At 55.0% G+C, this 17,710-nt stretch overlaps 4 protein-coding genes across 4 annotated transcripts; 2 read left to right on the top strand and 2 right to left on the bottom strand.

Moving 5' to 3' along the window:
- Window positions 1-405: 405 nt before the first annotated feature.
- Window positions 406-2,113, bottom strand: B0T15DRAFT_494036 (uncharacterized protein; the record flags this gene model as incomplete). Its single annotated transcript, XM_062866989.1, has 3 exons — window positions 406-1,477; window positions 1,531-1,797; window positions 1,854-2,113. The coding sequence occupies 3 exons, from the start codon at window positions 2,111-2,113 to the stop codon at window positions 406-408; spliced, it is 1,599 nt and encodes a 532-aa protein (XP_062721684.1).
- A 4,242-nt stretch (window positions 2,114-6,355) lies between these two features.
- Window positions 6,356-8,998, top strand: B0T15DRAFT_214037 (glycoside hydrolase family 94 protein). The gene has a single exon (XM_062862710.1). It carries the CDS (start codon window positions 6,510-6,512, stop codon window positions 8,910-8,912), a length of 2,403 nt encoding a protein of 800 aa, XP_062721683.1. The 5' UTR covers window positions 6,356-6,509; the 3' UTR covers window positions 8,913-8,998.
- Window positions 8,999-12,524: 3,526 nt separating this feature from the next.
- B0T15DRAFT_511768 (uncharacterized protein) lies at window positions 12,525-13,633 on the top strand (the record flags this gene model as incomplete). The annotated part of the gene is made up of 4 exons (XM_062867932.1): window positions 12,525-12,709; window positions 12,780-13,320; window positions 13,351-13,524; window positions 13,619-13,633. The coding sequence occupies 4 exons, from the start codon at window positions 12,525-12,527 to the stop codon at window positions 13,631-13,633; spliced, it is 915 nt and encodes a 304-aa protein (XP_062721682.1).
- A 1,045-nt stretch (window positions 13,634-14,678) lies between these two features.
- B0T15DRAFT_214013 (uncharacterized protein) lies at window positions 14,679-16,918 on the bottom strand. The gene is made up of 3 exons (XM_062862709.1): window positions 16,294-16,918; window positions 15,904-16,209; window positions 14,679-15,839 (listed from the first exon to the last, which is right to left on the bottom strand). The coding sequence occupies exons 1-3, from the start codon at window positions 16,646-16,648 to the stop codon at window positions 14,890-14,892; spliced, it is 1,611 nt and encodes a 536-aa protein (XP_062721681.1). The 5' UTR covers window positions 16,649-16,918; the 3' UTR covers window positions 14,679-14,889.
- Window positions 16,919-17,710: the final 792 nt, after the last annotated feature.

The raw sequence follows: 17,710 nt of genomic DNA, 5'->3' as shown, positions 1-17,710 counted from the left end.
TGGCATCGCCTACCTTACTTGCCGTATTAAGGAAGCAAACGCGTTCGTCCCACAGATACACAAAGCCAGCGCACAGCGAGATGTATGTAGGCTTCCGCTGACGCTGCAGGGTCCCTTGCTTCAAACAGACGCGTACGCCACGTCGGATGAGTACTAGTAGGTACCTACCTAGGTAACTTACCTCCGCAACGTTGCAAACGCACATCCAAGGAGAGAACGAAGACTTCGACCACGCCCGTCGGAATGTCAAGGGAAGAAAGTAATATGCCATGAAACTGAGGTGACTATTTCCAGGGGTATCCAGTATACGTAGACGAAACGAGCCTTCGACCTAGTTTGAGGACAAAGGGAAGACAAAACTTCATTCGGCCCATTACACATTATACACACCAACCCCCCTTCCTCTCACGCAGCCCTTCCATCCCTAGTCAAGTCCTCCATGCTCGTGCTCTCAGGCTCCTTCCTCTCCTTCCTGCTCGCCCACATCCCAATCCCGCCCCCTCCCTGCCACTCACCACCACCACCACCACCACCACCCATCCTCCTCCTCGCCCCGGTCCTGGTATCAACAATCTCCGCGATACTCATCCTCCTCCTCCTCCTCCTCCCGCTGCGCAGCCAGTGTGCCCACCCACCCGCAATCCCACAGAGGTTACCCCACAGGCTCTTGCACGCCGCCCACGAAGTCACGACGTAGATGATGGCGTTCCAGAACCCCTGCAGCGGGAGCACGAACGCGCTGGCGAAGAACAGCGGCTTGGACATGTCGTCGCGGTGGATCAGGCTGTACACGCGGTTTCCGGACGACGGGATCCACGTGATCAGCAGGACGGCGAAGAAGAGGATGGCGCACTTGGTGTATTGCCAGGTCGCGTTGTTGTGCGACGACGACTCGTGGTAGTGGTGGGCTCGGATCCGAGCGCGCGACGACCGGGTGTTGTCCTGATGGTGATGATGATGATGGTGGTGGTGGCCGGTGGCGGTGACGGTGGCGGTGACGGTCGGTGCGATCGAGATCTGATTCTGACGAGTCGAGTCTGTTACACCGGCGCGGTTACCGGTCGAGGAGACGGAAGACCCGAGGTCCTTGTGGTCGTGGTTGGGATCGGGATGCAGCGTTGCGGTGTCCGGGGCGGTGCTTTCTATGTCGAGGCCCTCCGAGGACGCGCGCGCATTGAGTTCCCGGGCGGCTTGAGCATCGGCCGAGATGGTGACTGAATAGGCATCTTTCAGAGGCGCCGGTGGCATGGCACCTGCCTTGGCGGCTGGGACCGGGGCTTGGATAATCTCGGTGGTTTGGGTGACCTCCGTTGTTTTGTAGTTGAAGGCTGAGGAGAATTCAGGGAAGACGGGGAAAAGCTCGGCGCCATGGACGGTGCCGGTGCCCGTGGAGCTGAAGTTGACCATTCTCCGGCGTTTGCGATAAATACTACGTCCGGCTCGCACATAGATGGTCATGGCGATGACGATAGCCACCCTGATCTTGTCAGTTCTTGTCCAGGCGGGTTGTGTTAGGGTCAGCGGTCATACCACACAGGGGCGTAGAAGGTGGCAATACGGTAGACCTCCCATTCCGACTTCAGCCAACACCACAGCACAGCATCGCCGTACGGCCTTCCGGCTTGTTGGTTTGACACAAAGAGAAAGGTGAGACCGGGAATAAACGGGATGCCGTAGCAACAGAGAAGGTACGCGATCTCCATTTTCCGCAGCATCCTGGCGTCGTATTTATGATAGAAGGTGAGATACACGTTGATCGCCATAGCCAGTGCCCAGTAGGCGTCGCTTTGCATGAACCTGTTCCGCGGTGAGCTGCTAGTAAGAGCCTTCGGCGGGCCAAGGTGTGCTCGTACACTTGGATCAGGAATGCCTGGAACTGGCAGCCCGGCGAATCGACATTTTGTGTGTATCTCGTCGTCATGAGCGTCGCGACGTTCGTCAACATATTCCCGAAGGTCGCGTAAAAAACCAGCCGGTTGATAGCTCGCTGGCGGAAGGCGTCGGACAGCGCAAACGTCATCAGCACGAAGATGCATCCCAGCAAGGAGAGCGCCGAACACGCCTCCTCAATGGCGATGATGCTGTTCGCTTCCTCTTCTGAGAGACCGCGCATGGCTGGCGCAGTCGCCGGTATCCCGGCTCGCTGGACCTGGACGGAATCTGAAGAGGACACCTGCACACAGGCAAGCAGCAACGGAGGGTGGGACCCCGCATATGTACATGAACTGGCAGCAGGGAGCCTTCACAATATCGAGGAGGGTCTCCCCAGACCTTGCTCAGCGACCTCGGTGTGAGTACCGGAGGGTAGACAAGCGGCGAGCATGCAGCAAGGAGAATAAAAAGGGTAGAGTTGCATTAAAGTTGGAAAAAGAAACGATAACCAAAACAGGGGAGTTGTTGGACGCCACTTATGAATTGGACGTTGATCAAATCTCGCCATGCTGACGCTGGCAGGGGTTAGTTATACTTCCTCGACATCCAAGGCGAGGTGTGTGCTCCGTACCGAAATCTGGGGTGAGAGTCCAGAACCAGTCTGGCCCCGGCCCAAGGCCACTGAACTGGGATGGGCTGTTGTTGGCTCGTGCGACCACCTCCTAGGTTCCAGGTTGTTTATTAGTAGAACTTTGGAGCCCGCACGGTCACCCATGTTAAATGCAGATTCGCACTAACCCACCCCTCCTGAGTCCTGCCCCTGACTGCAGCAATCAGAAGGACACTAGCATGGAAACGGGTATTGATGGAGATCCCTCGCTTGAGAGCCAGAAGGGCCCAGATCTGACTCCTGAGTCGAGCGACCCTTCGGCTTGGGTTAGTAGTCGGCGCACTTTCCTTCCTCCTCAGGTAAGGCGAGGGGCCTAGATGACGAGAGGCCTTGGATACCAAGCTTGAAGATGAGAGTGATGACTTGAGGAGAAGTTGGTGGAAACTCGTGGTCAGTTTTACTCCCCTGCTAGTCTACACGTGCAAGGTCCCTGCTCAAGTCTGACCGGTAGCCGGGGAAGCCGCCAAAATGCAGGATCGCTGCAAGCCACCTCACGTCATCACCTCAGGGCTCGCAAGGAGAGTTCTACACTGCATCAACACTGCAGACCCCACGGAAGCTGAGAGTGGTTATCTTGCATTGATGATTGATGATTGGGGGGCCTCGCTCTGATGGCTATACACGGGACGTAGTGAAACCATACCGCCAAGTGACATTCATCAATCTGCAATGGATGGGCTCCTGGATGGGCTCACAACCCGGGATACTCGGAATTCGGGTCGCAAACAAAGCCATTGAATAGGTACACTAGGCACATTGGCACATTGTATGTACGGGCCATGCTCGAGCGTGCAGCTCGGTTCCAGAATTCCGCATTGCCAAGCTGTCGTTGAGAGCCCGCCAAGGAGGTAGGATCCCGCCCCCGCATCTGTCCATCTGTCAATCTTCAAGCGAAGCTCTCTCCCCTGTCTCGTCTGTGTCCCAGTGCCGGGCTGGTACGAAGTTCTTGTCCATTGAACCGTCTGCTGCTCGAACTCGCACTTCCGGTGACAGGATTGGCGCCGACGGGATCGTACTATATCTTGGCTTGGATAGGAAAGTACAGGAGAGAGGGCCAGCGGTTTGGACTCTCCCAATGCCGAGCTAACTAGCGTTTGACACTAATGGGTGCCATCTAGGACCGAGTGAACACCAACTGCTTCTGGTATATCGCACCGAGATCACCAAAGTATGCTATAGCGGCGGTAGCGGAGAGACACCAATGCGATCTGACAATGTCCCCGTAGATACCACAAGGACCGCAGTCAGGCACGGGAATTGGGTTAGGCCGTCAAGATCAGATCCTGGCGGTAGTTGAACATGCCTTCGTTTATGTTTGGCATGGTCAGTTTAGTTTGTAAGGCAACTTGAACATTGCTTTTGAGGGCCACAGACCGGTAAGCCCTTACCACTGTACTTGGTAGTTGTGTGATGGTGAGAAAGCGACGATGAGCAAGTGCCACCGGAACCTGAAGTTAAGATAACTAACCGAATACGGAAATGACAGGTCTCGCCAAACCCAGTAATACTCCGCAACACTTGGGCCTTCCCCGCAAAATCCACACAAAACCTCAGGGATCGGGAAGCGACCTCTTGTTCTGGTGTAATTACATCGTGCAACTGGTAAGATACACGCGGGAGACTTCATCGGACGCTCAGCTTTCACACTAGAGGACGGACTCGATCTGCGAAGTGCCTTGTTGAAACGAGTCACTCGGAGTTTCTTGAAAGGGGCCTGGGGCTTTCATCGATTGTAGCCGTCAAATCTTTACTAGTTCAACACTGCTACGGAGTAGCTGCAGGGAGCACAAGCTGCACAACACAGATGCTTGCCGGTGCGCATCTTACATTACTCCGGGAAGATTCATCAATGCGCAGCATAATTTCCAGATCTTCCCCGCACTTAAGACTGCCAAGTTATCGATCCGGACCATTAAAATGATTAGATAGGTACTTAGCTACCTAGGTAGGTACGTAGTTCGCTTTCAGACCGGCACCCCCTATGTAGGTACCTCCTAGCGTATCTTGGCTAACAGTGGTACTGACGATAGTCCCGATACCACAGTGTCATAATCCAGTGCGCTAGCCGACGATCGGTGGATGCATGATACCAGCACACTACTACAACTAGTAGACTCGGAAGCTTTGACAGATCCGGCATTTGACCGACTGGCTCTCCTCTACCAGCGGACTGGATCCAGAGCTCCTGGGCTGGGGTACCCTTTCTCTCAATAGGTCTGGCAGTAAGGGACTGAACATCACCTAGGAGGCCCTCGCTAAGAGTTCATGAAAGGGGTATTAGTAGCTGTGTCGTCGATTCTTCTAACGATTTTAGTGCTCCATCACGATCTCATGCAGACTAATAATGAGATACAAGTACTACTATATCTGTGACCGATTAACTTTCCTTGCCTAGATTAACGTGAGGATTTGAAAGTCCTACATCGGGTGGCTAGAGATACTGTAGCTACCTGAGCTGTACCAAAGGGATGAAAAATGATGCTAGGCTCTTGGACTGGAGGGACACCTCTGAGGTTATGGTGATGGTTTCAATTTGAGGCTCCTAAACTCGTATAGATGATTGACGGGAAGGCAAGGTGCCGTGCCTCAGGTGTTAGAAATGACCGCCCACTCAGGCGATCCCCAGCATCGTCAACCGTATCTTCTGTCTGCAGCGAACCGATTGCAACGTGGATGCCAAGGGAAGGATTACACTATGCTGGGGAGGGAGATTAGCGAGCCGCAGTGTCCAAACCGTCGGGTTCAGGCCGCTGACAGTGCCACTACTAGTTTTGTTTAGTGATGGGTCTTAGATAGCAACCGAGTGAACGTTTAGTTAGAAGAATGATGGGAGAGTTGGAGCCCATGAAGTTGTCATCGATGTGTTTGGAGCACTGGCAGCTGCAAGTTGGTTACGAGTTCGGAGTACTAAGCCAGCGAGGCCGCCTCACTCACCCTCTCTCCTCCTCCTGTGTACGATATCTGTGCCGGCTGTGCTAATCCTGCTTGAAGCAACTTCAAGTGATGTCTTGTATCTCACTCTCAGTCTCAAATTTATCCTGGTTCATCTAATATTGGGACGGGTACGCCGGCACATACGAACCTCCTCCTGCGCACTTACCTGAACGTATCCCTCGGAAGGTGCCTGAATTACGCTCAAAGTGCGAAGAATCTCGGGGTAAACAACCACACTTGGATACTTAGCGTAAGGATGTATCGGCCGGCAAGAAATGCGACGTTCCGATTTCCCCTGTAAGGCTGTTGTATATTTCGTACCGGTAACGTTGTAACACCAAGCTCAGTACGGCATGCCCCAATACTGTGAGTCTGTGGCCTTCGATACTAGTACTAACTCTGAACCCGGCATCGAATTTGTCGAATTCTGTCAGAGGGTTCACGATCAACTCCAACCCCCGCGCCGACACCTGCCCATGGCACCGTCCACGCGTCGCATGCGGCATGCTGTCAGCCCGTATCCCCCGCTGTGGTGGAGCATCCGCAACGTCCGACTGCATCCGTCATCACCAACCACGCCAATGGCAACATCGCCAAGCGGGATAAATACGATTTCACAATTACCCGCCGTTCCTTCGAGCGAAGACCAACTGGCTCTGATCCCGCGCCCAACGTACTTGTGCACCAATCACCATGGCGAATGCAAGGGCGTTGAGCTGTTTTAACACCGCTACTGTCCCGGCTGAGTGGACTGTGACCCCGCGAAGGGCGATGTTGGGACAGCAAGGTCACTTGTGTTCACCGCGGGCTTCAACGTTAATTGTCATTCAACAGTATTCCGACTTCCGAGTCCGGCACGGAGATCGAATTGACCTCCCAACATAACGCCAGCCGTCAGCGCCCAGCAACTCCGCCCGACTCTCGATCCTCGAGACTGGTGACCATCCGAGACTGGCACGCATCGTACTGCCATTTACTCCTCCAAGTCCGATACGCCCTCTCAGCCAGCACATTAGTTTACGCGACCACCAGGATGGGAAAGGAAGTCACGGTTCTGCGGCCCTCCGACAAGGGGGACCGCTACGAGCTGGCCAGCCCCACGGCCATGCCAAAAGCTGGCGGCTTCTTGTGGAACCAGAGGATGATGATCCAGATCACCTGCCGCGGGTATGCCACAGCGCAATTCATGCAGCCAGAGCCAGCAAAGTACGCCCATGCCCCAAATATCGAGGCGCAGACGTTCATGCAACCAGAGCAGAACTACTATGCCCACCATCCCGGCCGCTTCGTCTACATCAAGGACGTCGAGACCGGTCAGCTGTTCTCGGCGCCATATGAGCCCGTCCGCGCGAAGCTTGAGAGCTTCACCTTCTCGGTAGGCAAGAGTGATGTTACCTGGGTGGTCGAGAACGACGGCATCCGCGTCGAGATGACCGTGGGTCTGCCGACACACGACGTGGCCGAGCTGTGGACCGTCAAGGTGACCAACGTTTCCGGCCGCCCTCGCCGGATCAGTGTGACGCCGTATTTCCCCATCGGCTACATGTCATGGATGAACCAGTCGGCGGAGTGGGACTCGGATCTGGTTGGCGTCGTTGCGAGCAGCGTCACCCCGTACCAGAAGGCGGAGCAGTACTTCAAGAATAAGTACCTCAAGGACAAGACGTACTTCCTCTGCGAGACGCCGCCGGATTCCTGGGAAGCGAGCCAGCAGGCCTTCGAAGGAGAGGGCGGCCTCCACAACCCCTCTGCCCTGCAAGAATCGCAGCTGAGCGGCAGTGACGCGCGCTACGAGACCCCGACCGCTGCGGTGCAGTACCACGTTGCGTTGGAAGCAGGCGGTGTGCGCGAATACCGGTTCATGTTTGGACCCGCTTACGACGAAGCCGAGATTCGTGATATGCGCCACCGCTACCTAAGTAAGGAGGCGTTTGCGCGGACCGCCGAGGAGTATGCCGCCTACATGGACCGTGGCCGCGGCTGTCTGCGCATCGAGACGCCCGACAAGGAACTCGACAACTTCGTGAACAATTGGCTACCGCGGCAGGTTTACTACCACGGCGATGTTAACCGTCTGACAACGGACCCCCAAACCCGCAATTACCTGCAGGACAACATGGGCATGAACTACATCAAGCCCGATGTCTCCCGCAAGGCCTTCATCACGGCTCTTTCGCAGCAGGAGGCGAACGGCTCGATGCCGGACGGCATTCTGCTGGCCGAGGGTGCGGAACTCAAGTACATCAACCAGATCCCGCACACTGACCACTGCGTGTGGCTACCCGTCACCCTGGATGTCTACCTCGCCGAGACGGGCGATTACGGCTTGCTGAAGGAGCGCGTCCGAACCGAGAACGGAGACAACTTTACCGTCTTCGAGCGCTTCAGCCGCGCAATGGACTGGCTCCTCAAGCTACGGGACGAGCGCGGGCTCAGCTACATCGCGCAAGGCGACTGGTGCGACCCGATGAACATGGTCGGCTACAAGGGTAAGGGCGTTTCGGGGTGGCTCACGCTCGCCACCGCATACGCGCTGAACATCTGGGCCGACGTCTGCAACCACGAAGGCGCCTCCGACCTGGCAAAGCACTACCGCGCCGGCGCCGAAGCCTGCAACCGCGCAGCCAACGAGCACCTCTGGGACGGCGACTGGTTCGCGCGCGGCATCACCGACGACAACGTGGTATTCGGCACCCAGAAGGATCCCGCCGGCCGCATCTGGCTCAACCCGCAATCCTTCGCCATCCTCGGCGGCGGCGCCAGCCCGCAGCAGATCGACCGCATCCTGCCCCAGATCGACGCCCAGCTCGCCACCCCCTACGGCGTGCTCATGTTCGCGCCGCCCTTCACCAAGATGCGCGAGGACATCGGCCGCGTCACGCAAAAGGCCCCCGGCTCAGCCGAGAACGGCGCCGTGTACAACCACGCCGCCGTGTTCTACGTCTACAGCCTGTACCGGCTCGGCGACCGCCGGCGCCCGGCACAGGCACAGGCAGACAGGGCCTACACCCACCTGCGCCAGCTGCTTCCCGGCCCCGGCGAGGCGGACTATCTCCAGCGCGGCCAGCTGCCGGTGTACATCCCCAACTACTACCGCGGCGCCTGGCGCGAGTTCCCGCGCACGGCGGGCCGGTCGAGCCAACTGTTCAACACGGGCACCGTGTCGTGGGCGTACCGGTGCGTGATCGAGGGCCTGTGCGGGCTGAGGGGGGACAAGGACGGGTTGGTGGTCCGGCCGCAGCTGCCGAGCGCGTGGGAGGCGATCAAGGTGACGCGCGAGTTCAGGGGCGCGACCTTCCACTTGGATATCCGTCGCGGCGATGTCGGGGATGTCACTGTCTCGCTCGGCGGCGGCGGTGAGGTGCTGCCGGAGCCGAGGGTCACGGGCATCAAGGCTGGGGAGACGTATCAGCTGTCAGTGGTGGTTCCGCGGTAGGGAGTGTGTGCCATTCATTGTCTGAGGTGGTTTTGTCCTTGGTTCTCTGCTCTTCTGGGGTGGTTGTGAATGAGACGTTTTTTTCATGACGGACTAAGGGGGCGGCGGAGCAACACGCTTTGGACAGGCAACTTTTGATTCATTCGCTTCTCATGTAGAGGTCTAGGGAGGATGAAAATACAGGTTGGGTATGCATACGGTTATGAATGCAAAGTACGGTTCGCCCCCATTGATATGGCTATTCCGGGACCTATCGTCAGAAACCTCGCAGATGGATGCCGCTGGACTCTCTCCCTGAGGTCGAGCGGCAATTGGAGTCCCAGTCCGGGTTCGTTCATGGAGAGAGACGCCGTCCTCGCCAACAAGTGATTGGCAATTTGGAGATGCTATGCTCTGGCCATGAGCATCATTGTTGAAATAGGATTCGGTTTCGGAACCAGGATGGAGGTTTCGGAGATCCAGGACTCTTATTTAGCCCCCGCATTTCAGGTTCTCGACACAACTCCGTCTGTCTACGTTCACCGACACCTCACATACCACTACATATCACACGTACTGTATCAATAGAGCACCGTATCTCACAATTCTGTACCCTTCTGACGTTCCCGTGATAATTGTAAGGAAATATCACAACTGATTGTAATTCATGTTAACGTACATTATCAATGAGTGGGCCATATCAGTGAGTGGGCCACTTTTCACCACCTTACAACGACTATCCTCTATTACAACACATCAACACTAGGAACCAACTATAATTACATCAGAAACAGTTGAATCAGACCCTTCTGCAACCTTCTGGCACGTACGGGCATTATGGCCAGACTTGCCGCACACACCACAGCACTGAACTTTCGTACGAGCCCCCCCTGCACCACCACCATCCGGCTGCGTTTCTTGTGCTACCTCCCCAACTACGGGTTTCTGGTCCAGTAGATCCTTTGCATCTTGTACTGCAAGCGATCCTCTAAGCTGTACGCGTGTTCTTTTGGCTCTCCGGCGCTTGCTTAGTGCTTCGTTGGCCGTACGGAGCGAAGAGACCTCTGCGCGAAGAAGAGCCATCTGATGTATCACAGCTATTGTACCCTTGGCTAACTGGTCTACAGCAGTTAACATTGATGTCGGGGAGCTATTTTGATGGTTGGTGATACGGGTCTTGATGAGCGTTGACTGTGCGTTGGCTTCCTGGGGGTTATGTGGTGTCTGGAAGACCCAAGACTGTATAGTGCTAGGCCGTGAGTTCGGGGGTGTTGGTGTACGAAGCTTGATATCCAGCTTAGAAAGTACTTTCTCTGGATCGTATGGCACTTGGCCGGCTCCTGCAAAGCCACCCTGGATATTCTTCTCTGTTATCGAGGCGAAGTAGGCCTTGCGGAAGCCATAGAGGAACTCGAGCTTGCTTATATGGTTGATATGCATCTGCATCAAGTCCTCGATCTGGCGACCATACGCCTGCTTTAGCGGTCCAAAGCAGCCAACATCGAGTAGCTGGAGGAGGTAGGAGGAATGCGGAGGCATGCAAAGTGTGATGATCTGATGCTCCTGGCAGTAGGAGCTCGAATTTAGTCGAGTGGTGGCTCTCGTGGCCGTCGAGGATCAATAACCGGTATTTGCCCTTTGTCCGTGGCGCCGTATAGTAGTCAAAGTGCTTGATCTAATCTAGGCCTACTATATTGGTAGTCTAACCATTCTCGGTAGTCGCGATACACCAGTCGGCTGGGAGGTTGCATTCGGTGTACCAATTGGCGAGGTGGTACTGTGCAGCCAAGATGATAAAGGGTGGGATAGCCCAGCCGAGGGCATTGACTCCCTGGATTATTGTAGCCCACTCGCGGTTGGCAGGCTGAGCTAGCTTTGCCTTGCTACGGCCATCCGAGGTAGTAACTACCATACCCGCAGAGATAATGCCCATTATAAACCCTGTCTTATTGAAGTGGTAGACATTATTATCTAGGGTACTGTACTTGGCCTTGATATTCTGTACAAGGGTAAACCACTTGCCAATGACCTTTGGATCCTTGTACTTAGCTCTCTGGTAGTCGTATCGACGCGACTAACGTATATGGAGGGCTGGCTGGCGTTTGACGAATCGATGCGCCCAGAGCTTGCCGACAGGGGGTGCATTGTGTATGTATAGTAGTTGGTTGGCTATATCTTCTATATCACTTAATCTCGGTAGAAATGCTCGTTTAGATAGCTCAATAATATATTGAATAATAGCCTTCTCTTTAGATTAGGTAAGCTTCTTTACCCTAGGCGTTGTATCGCGTCGTGTAGTTATGCTATCGCGTCGTCGTGTAAGAGTACTACGGCTGACGCTATAGATCTTTGCTGCATCTCGCAGGCTTAGATTTTTGTCGTTTTGAAGAGCCTCAATGGCTAAGATTACCCTGGCTTCGTTTAAAGTAGGAGGCATTCTGGGTGATGGATGAGGTTGATGTAATGTGTAGATGTAGCGCGTCGCGTGGAAAAGTGGCCCACTCACTGATAATATACGTTATGTTAACTTCCTGCGCAGTGTTTCACAGATTTCGGAGTCACGGAGAAACCCGTCACACCACCGGGCACCACAGAAAGTAATCCAGAATCCGGAAGTTGGGAAGCGGCGTATGCAGTTCTGGTGTGGTGGTCCGCGGATGAATATGATTGCGAGAGCAGCCAGATCGGAGACACGCAAGCAAAGTGCTCGATCTATGATCTCTTCTATGTCTCCAGGGCTCCACATCTTCACATGCTGAGTGGCACGTCATCTGAGTCTGGACTCTGATGACTCCCTCGCTATCACGTCTCATCAACATTAATACTCTTTGGCCATTCCGTCCTGCTCTTTTTAACCCAGTAGGAGATGGATGGGCTGTAATCCGTAAGCTGCTCGACTTAGCTGAGACTGTCCTGCGATCTCCAATGTTCTCTACAGATGGACTCTACTATAGGAAACTCCAGATCGCAATTCACGAGAACGTTACTAACACAGAGTAGCTATTATGGGACCGATGTGTTCAATGGGGGCTTGTAGATCGGCGGCCGTTTCAAGGACCTAGAATCACAGATCTCGATCATTCGAATCTGTCCAGCGATATTCTGTACTTGCTCCGCGGAGCAGTCCCAGACAATGCTGTATCATCCTCGCAAGCCCACGCGTCCGTCCCTTCACACAGTCTCGAGTAAGCCCATATTCTTCCCTGTCAACAAGCCGTAGTCAGAAGCGCTGATCCGATTCAGGTGATGTAATACCTCAGCTTAGCTAAGCCATATGACATTCGCAACCCAGAGGGCAGGAGGGGGCTTCCAACGCATCCCGATCTTCCTCTCCCAGACGCATGACGACAGAGACGAGCTGGCCAGAACATTCCCAAGCCTTGGCGCCGACTATCTTGACTGCTGGTGGTTAATAAGGTACTTTGAGCTTACGCAATAACGAGTGCTCCCTACTGCTTTTAAGAACCCCCAGCCCCTTCCTCACCTCCTCCTCCTCCTCCTCCCCTTCCTAGTCTCACCTCCTAAGTACTTCTTCCTTCCTCAACTCAAAAAAGCCTCTCTCACAACCAAAGAAACTCATTAGCACCAACTCCCATCAAAAGATCAAAACAAAACCCCCACCCCCCAAAAAACATGAAGCCCATCAACCTCCTCCTGACCATCTTCCTCCCCTTCGCCGTGGCCCTGCCCACCTCGGCCGTGATCAAACATCAGCGTGACAATGACAACAACAACAACAACGGCGAGGCCAAGCGCCAAGACGACCAGCTGGACACACGGGATGATACCACGACGGCCACGGCCAATGCCCGGGCCAGGTATGCTTCGCTAGCCTCAGCCGTGGGTGGAGGAGAGTCCGCGTGGGGATGGAGAGTGCACCCGCGGCAGCTTGGAACTACTACTGTTGATGATGATGATGCCGGAGCGGATGATGGCCCTGATGATAATGATACTGGAAATACTCCTGATGACGACGGAAATAATGGGGATGGGGGTGATGGAGGTGATGGAGGTGATGGTGGAGGTGGAGGTGGAGGTGGAGGTGGAGGTCACGGCGGCGGTCAAGGCGGAGGACAAGGAGGAGGCCAGGGCGGAGGTCATGGCGGAGGTCAGGGTGGAGGTGGAGGTGGGGATGGTAACGAAGGAGGTGACGAGGGAGGTGGTGGTGAGGGAGGTGACGGAGGCAGCGAGGGTGGAGATGGTGAAGGTGGAGGTGAGGGCGGTGGTGATGAGGGTGGCGGCGAGGACGGTGGTGGTAATGAGGGCGGAGGTTGTGCGGGCGGAGGAGGTGAGGGAGGAGGAGGTGAGGGAGGAGGAGGTGAGGGAGGAGGAGGTGAGGGAGGCGATGAAGGAGGCGATGAAGGAGGTGGTGAGGGAGGCGATGAAGGAGGCGATGAAGGAGGCGATGAAGGAGGCGATGAAGGAGGTGGTGAGGGTGGTGGTGAAGGCGGTGATGTAGGAGGTGGAGGTTGGAATGGAGGAAAGGGCGGACAACAGGACAAGGGACATAAGGGAATTTGGGGAGGAGGATGGGGAGGAGGATGGGGTGGTAAAGGTGGTAAAAGTGGTAAAGGTGGTAAAGGTGGTCATGGTGGTCGTGGTGCTAAGGGTGGGAAGCAAGGCGGAAAAGGAGGTAAGGGATGGAACTGAGAAGGGAGCTGGAACGGTCTGTATATGATCTGATGCGTTGCCCGGTCATTTAACTGATATAAAGACCCAAACGCTAGAGACGCGATGATTAAATTATAGTACGGTAGTTAACCGGAATAACTTGCAACTTCCAGGTTACTATTACTGTTTCCCTGTCACTGTTGAAATCTGTCCTAGTAATAACAGAATGCCCAACCCTCCTGTCACTTCATTGCGGGGCCCCGACGGGTGGTGGTGGAAGGAGCTACCCTACGGTGTGGGACGATAAGTCGGGCAGTTGTCGGCTGAAGCTACCGTAGGTACCGTACCTACCTTAGATACCTTAGGTACCTTAGAACCCATTCCCAGAACAACTTCAACATCTTTTTCATCCCTCAGGCAGAGTATCAACACCTTCGGATGACTAGGTAGATTACATCAATCAACGACCCTTTTGGACCATCTAATTGATCGGCACTCAATCATCATACCTGCCTTTTCCATGGATTTCCCTTTGATAAGATAGCATGACCCCATGTTAAACCTATCACCGGCAATGTAAAGTGGGTGGAATCAATGGGCCACACGGGCTGAACTGCTTGCCTGGACTTAATCGTTTATGTACGGGAGGGTGTCTAGGAGTCTGGGACGTAGATGTTAAAGGAGACGTTGCGCGGGTTGGGCCCGAAGGGGGTGGTTATTCCCGTGAGGGTTGCGCAGCGCTCCCAACAAGGCGAGTCAGGCAAGGCCGGCCATGGCCTTGTGTTACGGTTTATCAGTAGGACCTGCTACAGGGTCACGTGCCCCCCAGGGCACTTACATCCTTCTTATTAGTCAGACAATAAAGACTATAACTTTCTACTGACTATCCTAGTAGCTACGAATTATTATACATCGCCTAAACTAGGCCGGCTAATTACGTGACAACTAGCCACCTGGACCCACCAGCCGCTTGCGGCTGGCAACGCTCACGAGAGTAAAGTCTGTGCCTCAGCGACTACCAATACGGTGCAATACCTGGAAGACCTCCCCCAGAGTCTCCCATTACACTGGCTGCCTGATTGAGGTTGTGCTGCACAGCTCGCGCCGTCTCAGCAGAGGGGTAGCAGTACATGGGGCCCACCGAGAACAACCCCGTAGCGCTCTACAGCTGTGCTGGTTTGGGGAACACAGGTGCGGGAGGCAAGGGAATCAACTGGCTGCTTGCCAACGTCACGGCTTGAGCGTGCTCTTATCGACTCTCCGTCTCAAAACAGTATAGGAACCGAAGCCCCAAACAACAGCAAAAATACAGTCTGGTGCCTACCTCTTTTATCCTTCGTCTCCTGTCCCATACGATCCTTGTTTCCACGCTATAGCTTCCCCCCTTTCATACCCGCCTCATCCTGCTCCTGCTTGCGCTCCCTGCTCTTTTCTGCCTCTGCTCCGCCGCCTCCCTATCCGCCCTCTTCACCCTTTTAGCACTCTTTGCCGACATGGACCTGGTGACCCGCCCAACAATCTCCTGGGCCCTTTTCGGTCTCTTCACCCTTTCAGCACCCTTTGCCGACATGGACCTGGCGACCCGCCCAACAATCTCCTGGGCCCTTTTCGGTCTCTTCTCCTGCTCGACTTCCTCCATCTGCTCCTCTTCTTCCTGCAATCTCTTGACCATCCGCTCCTGCCTGTTTTTCTCCAGGATGGGCCATAGACGCTTCTCCTCGTCCTCATCGCCAATATAATCTGCTAGGACCTCTCCGTCACGACACCATGGCGCGAAAACTCGCAATTTTTGTTTGGGCCAGCGCTCGAAGTCCTTCTCGTAGCCTTTCCGACCCTTGCCGCTGATCACCAGCATCGGATCGCTGACAAGCTGCACCATACGGACAGGCCGCTCACCGGGCGGGAACTGAGAGATTTCCGGTGTCCCTACCACACTCATCCAGTAACGGTCGACCGGAAACCCCCAGAGACTATTGCTGCCAATTGGAGTGAACCTAATCGTGTAGCTGGCAAGCATGCCGTGGATAAACAACCTCAACTTCAACGCGTAGTAGAGTATGTCTTTGATCATGTCGCACACTTCATGCTCCTCATCGTCGGGGTCCTCGCATATGAGATCCCAATTCGCGTCGTGATCCCGATCCGGAATCTTGGTATATCCGTCGTCGACGAGGAGCCTAAGCGACTTCTTGAAGTGAGGAATAAAATCGGCGGCCGTAATATATTCCTCTAGCCCTAGCCCGTCCACCACTAGGGATTCTGTGAGGCGCCTCAGCATGTGGAACTGGTGGCATAGTTCTTCTGGGAACCTTGACTGCTTTTCGCCGGTACGCAATCCTGGGGTATGTTATGTCAGTATGGTTTCGGGCTTGCGAAGAGGGTACGAGGGAGAGGTCCTCACCATCCAGGGCCCGGCGAAGCGCCCGAACATGCTCCCACACTGGAGATGCACAGGGGACAAGTTCGTCACCTTGTACGTCCCCCGAGAACGAGAAGATATTGTCATCAAGATAATGCCAGATCCAAGCCCGGACCATGGCCTCTTGATGGTCAGGGAAAGGCGAGTCCCAGAGCTGCCTGGCGAGGGGAGACCAACGGCTCATCCTCTCTCGGACTGTGGGATGCAACGTATCCCAGGCCGCAAGGCCCCGCCTCACCATATCCCTGGCAACTTCGGGAACGGAACCTCGCAAGTGACTCAAAGCCCCTAGCAGCAAACATCACGTCAGGATCCAGGAACAGAAAGGCTTAGGATAAAGGGGCGGGTTAACGATAACGAATTGTTGCTTACACCGATCCAAGGCCAGGTCATCTCGCCCACTTCTATAGTGCTCGAGATCCCGATGGAATAGGACCCAGCCCTCGCCGGACTTGCAACACAGAGCGCGGCATGTCGGACTGGCAATGACCGTGTCCAAGGGGTCCCAGCCCCGCCAGCCCCGCCTGGTCGGCGAAGTCTCTTGTGTTTGACTGCCACCACCGCCTTCGACGGGCGAGGCCGAACGTGCTTTGGCCCAGACCGTGCCCAAGGGGGCCCAGCCCGCACTGGACAGCGAAGTCTCTCGTGTTTGACTGCCAGCGCCGCCTCCGACGGGCGAGGCCGAACGCGCTTTGCCAGCCGAAGCGTCCTCCTCTTTGGATGTCATGTTTTAGCGAGGGTACCGGTAATATGATGAGTCGTTGAGGAGAATGCGAGTGCTGGCCGAAGACAGGTGTGGGCGACACGGAAGTTCATGCGTCTCTGCCGTGGCCTTCTGCGCTGCCATTTTGAAGGATTATTGGCTCATATTTCAAACAAAACCACCAGGTCGGGGTCATGCCCGGGGCTGTTGGGTGCAAGTGAAACCCCGTCAAAGAGGGGGCTCATTTTCTTTCTCTCTCGGCTGGGGCTAAGCCGCCGGAAGCGGAAACACCAGAGCGTTGAGTCTGCCACTGCCCAGGTGTTGCGGCAAGACAATTGGATCGGCCGCCTAGAATGCCCGGAGCCCCGGACACGGGCTGTAGTATTAGCTTTGCGTCGCCAGTTGTGCGAAGGAAACGGCAGCGGCCATACCAGGGCAATGCTTAACGTCCCATAGAAGATGCACGAAAGTGCTGAAAGTGATATCTTCATGTTGCCAAGTCAGATCTCAATGACGGAGCTTATGGATGGATTGCAAGTGTTGCGTAGTAGGTAACTGGTAGGTATGCGTGTGGCGTGGAGTGGGCAAATGAGACAAAGATTCAATTGGCTAATATTAGTGTGCTTGGCTGCTTCCGGCATCCGCTTCTCCCTAAACTGGACAAAGGGCAACGGCTGGCTCGGTTGGCATACTAGGTAACTTCCGGATGCAGCCGTAAGATCCAGAGAGCCCGGGCTGCCAGGCTTTGTAATGTGTCTCATGTCAGATGCTTCACCGCCGGCTCGTGTCACCTTTTTACAAACGCACAATCATTTCGTTCAGGGGCTTCAGATGCAGTTATCAGATAACTTACCTTACAGAGAACGGCAGGCTTTGCAATGTGTCTCATGTCAGATGCTTCAGCGCCGGCTAGCAGTCAACTTGCAAACGCATAATCATTTGTTTCAGGGGATTCAGTTGCAGTTATCAGATAACTTACCTTACAGAGAGCGGCAGGACTTGCAATGTGTCTCACAGCAAGATGCCTCACCGCCGGCCTGCAGACACCGTGCAAATCCGCGAGCAAGCGGAAATGACACCTAACAT

The sequence above is a fragment of the Chaetomium strumarium genome (assembly GCF_033439665.1).
Source record: "Chaetomium strumarium strain CBS 333.67 chromosome Unknown B0T15scaffold_4, whole genome shotgun sequence".
Taxonomy (NCBI): domain Eukaryota; kingdom Fungi; phylum Ascomycota; class Sordariomycetes; order Sordariales; family Chaetomiaceae; genus Chaetomium; species Chaetomium strumarium.
The sequence above is the reverse complement of the archived record's forward strand: the minus strand, read 5'-3'. Positions and strand labels throughout refer to the sequence as shown.

Coding starts and splice junctions, on each gene's coding strand:
- B0T15DRAFT_214037 (XM_062862710.1), top strand. CDS start 6,510: ATGGGAAAGGAAGTCACGGTTCTGCGGCCCTCCGACAAGGGGGACCGC.
- B0T15DRAFT_214013 (XM_062862709.1), bottom strand. CDS start 16,648: ATGACATCCAAAGAGGAGGACGCTTCGGCTGGCAAAGCGCGTTCGGCC. Junction 16,210..16,293: donor TGACCTGGCCTTGGATCGGT/GTAAGCAACAAT, acceptor GTTTGCTGCTAG/GGGCTTTGAGTCACTTGCGA. Junction 15,840..15,903: donor GCTTCGCCGGGCCCTGGATG/GTGAGGACCTCT, acceptor AACATACCCCAG/GATTGCGTACCGGCGAAAAG.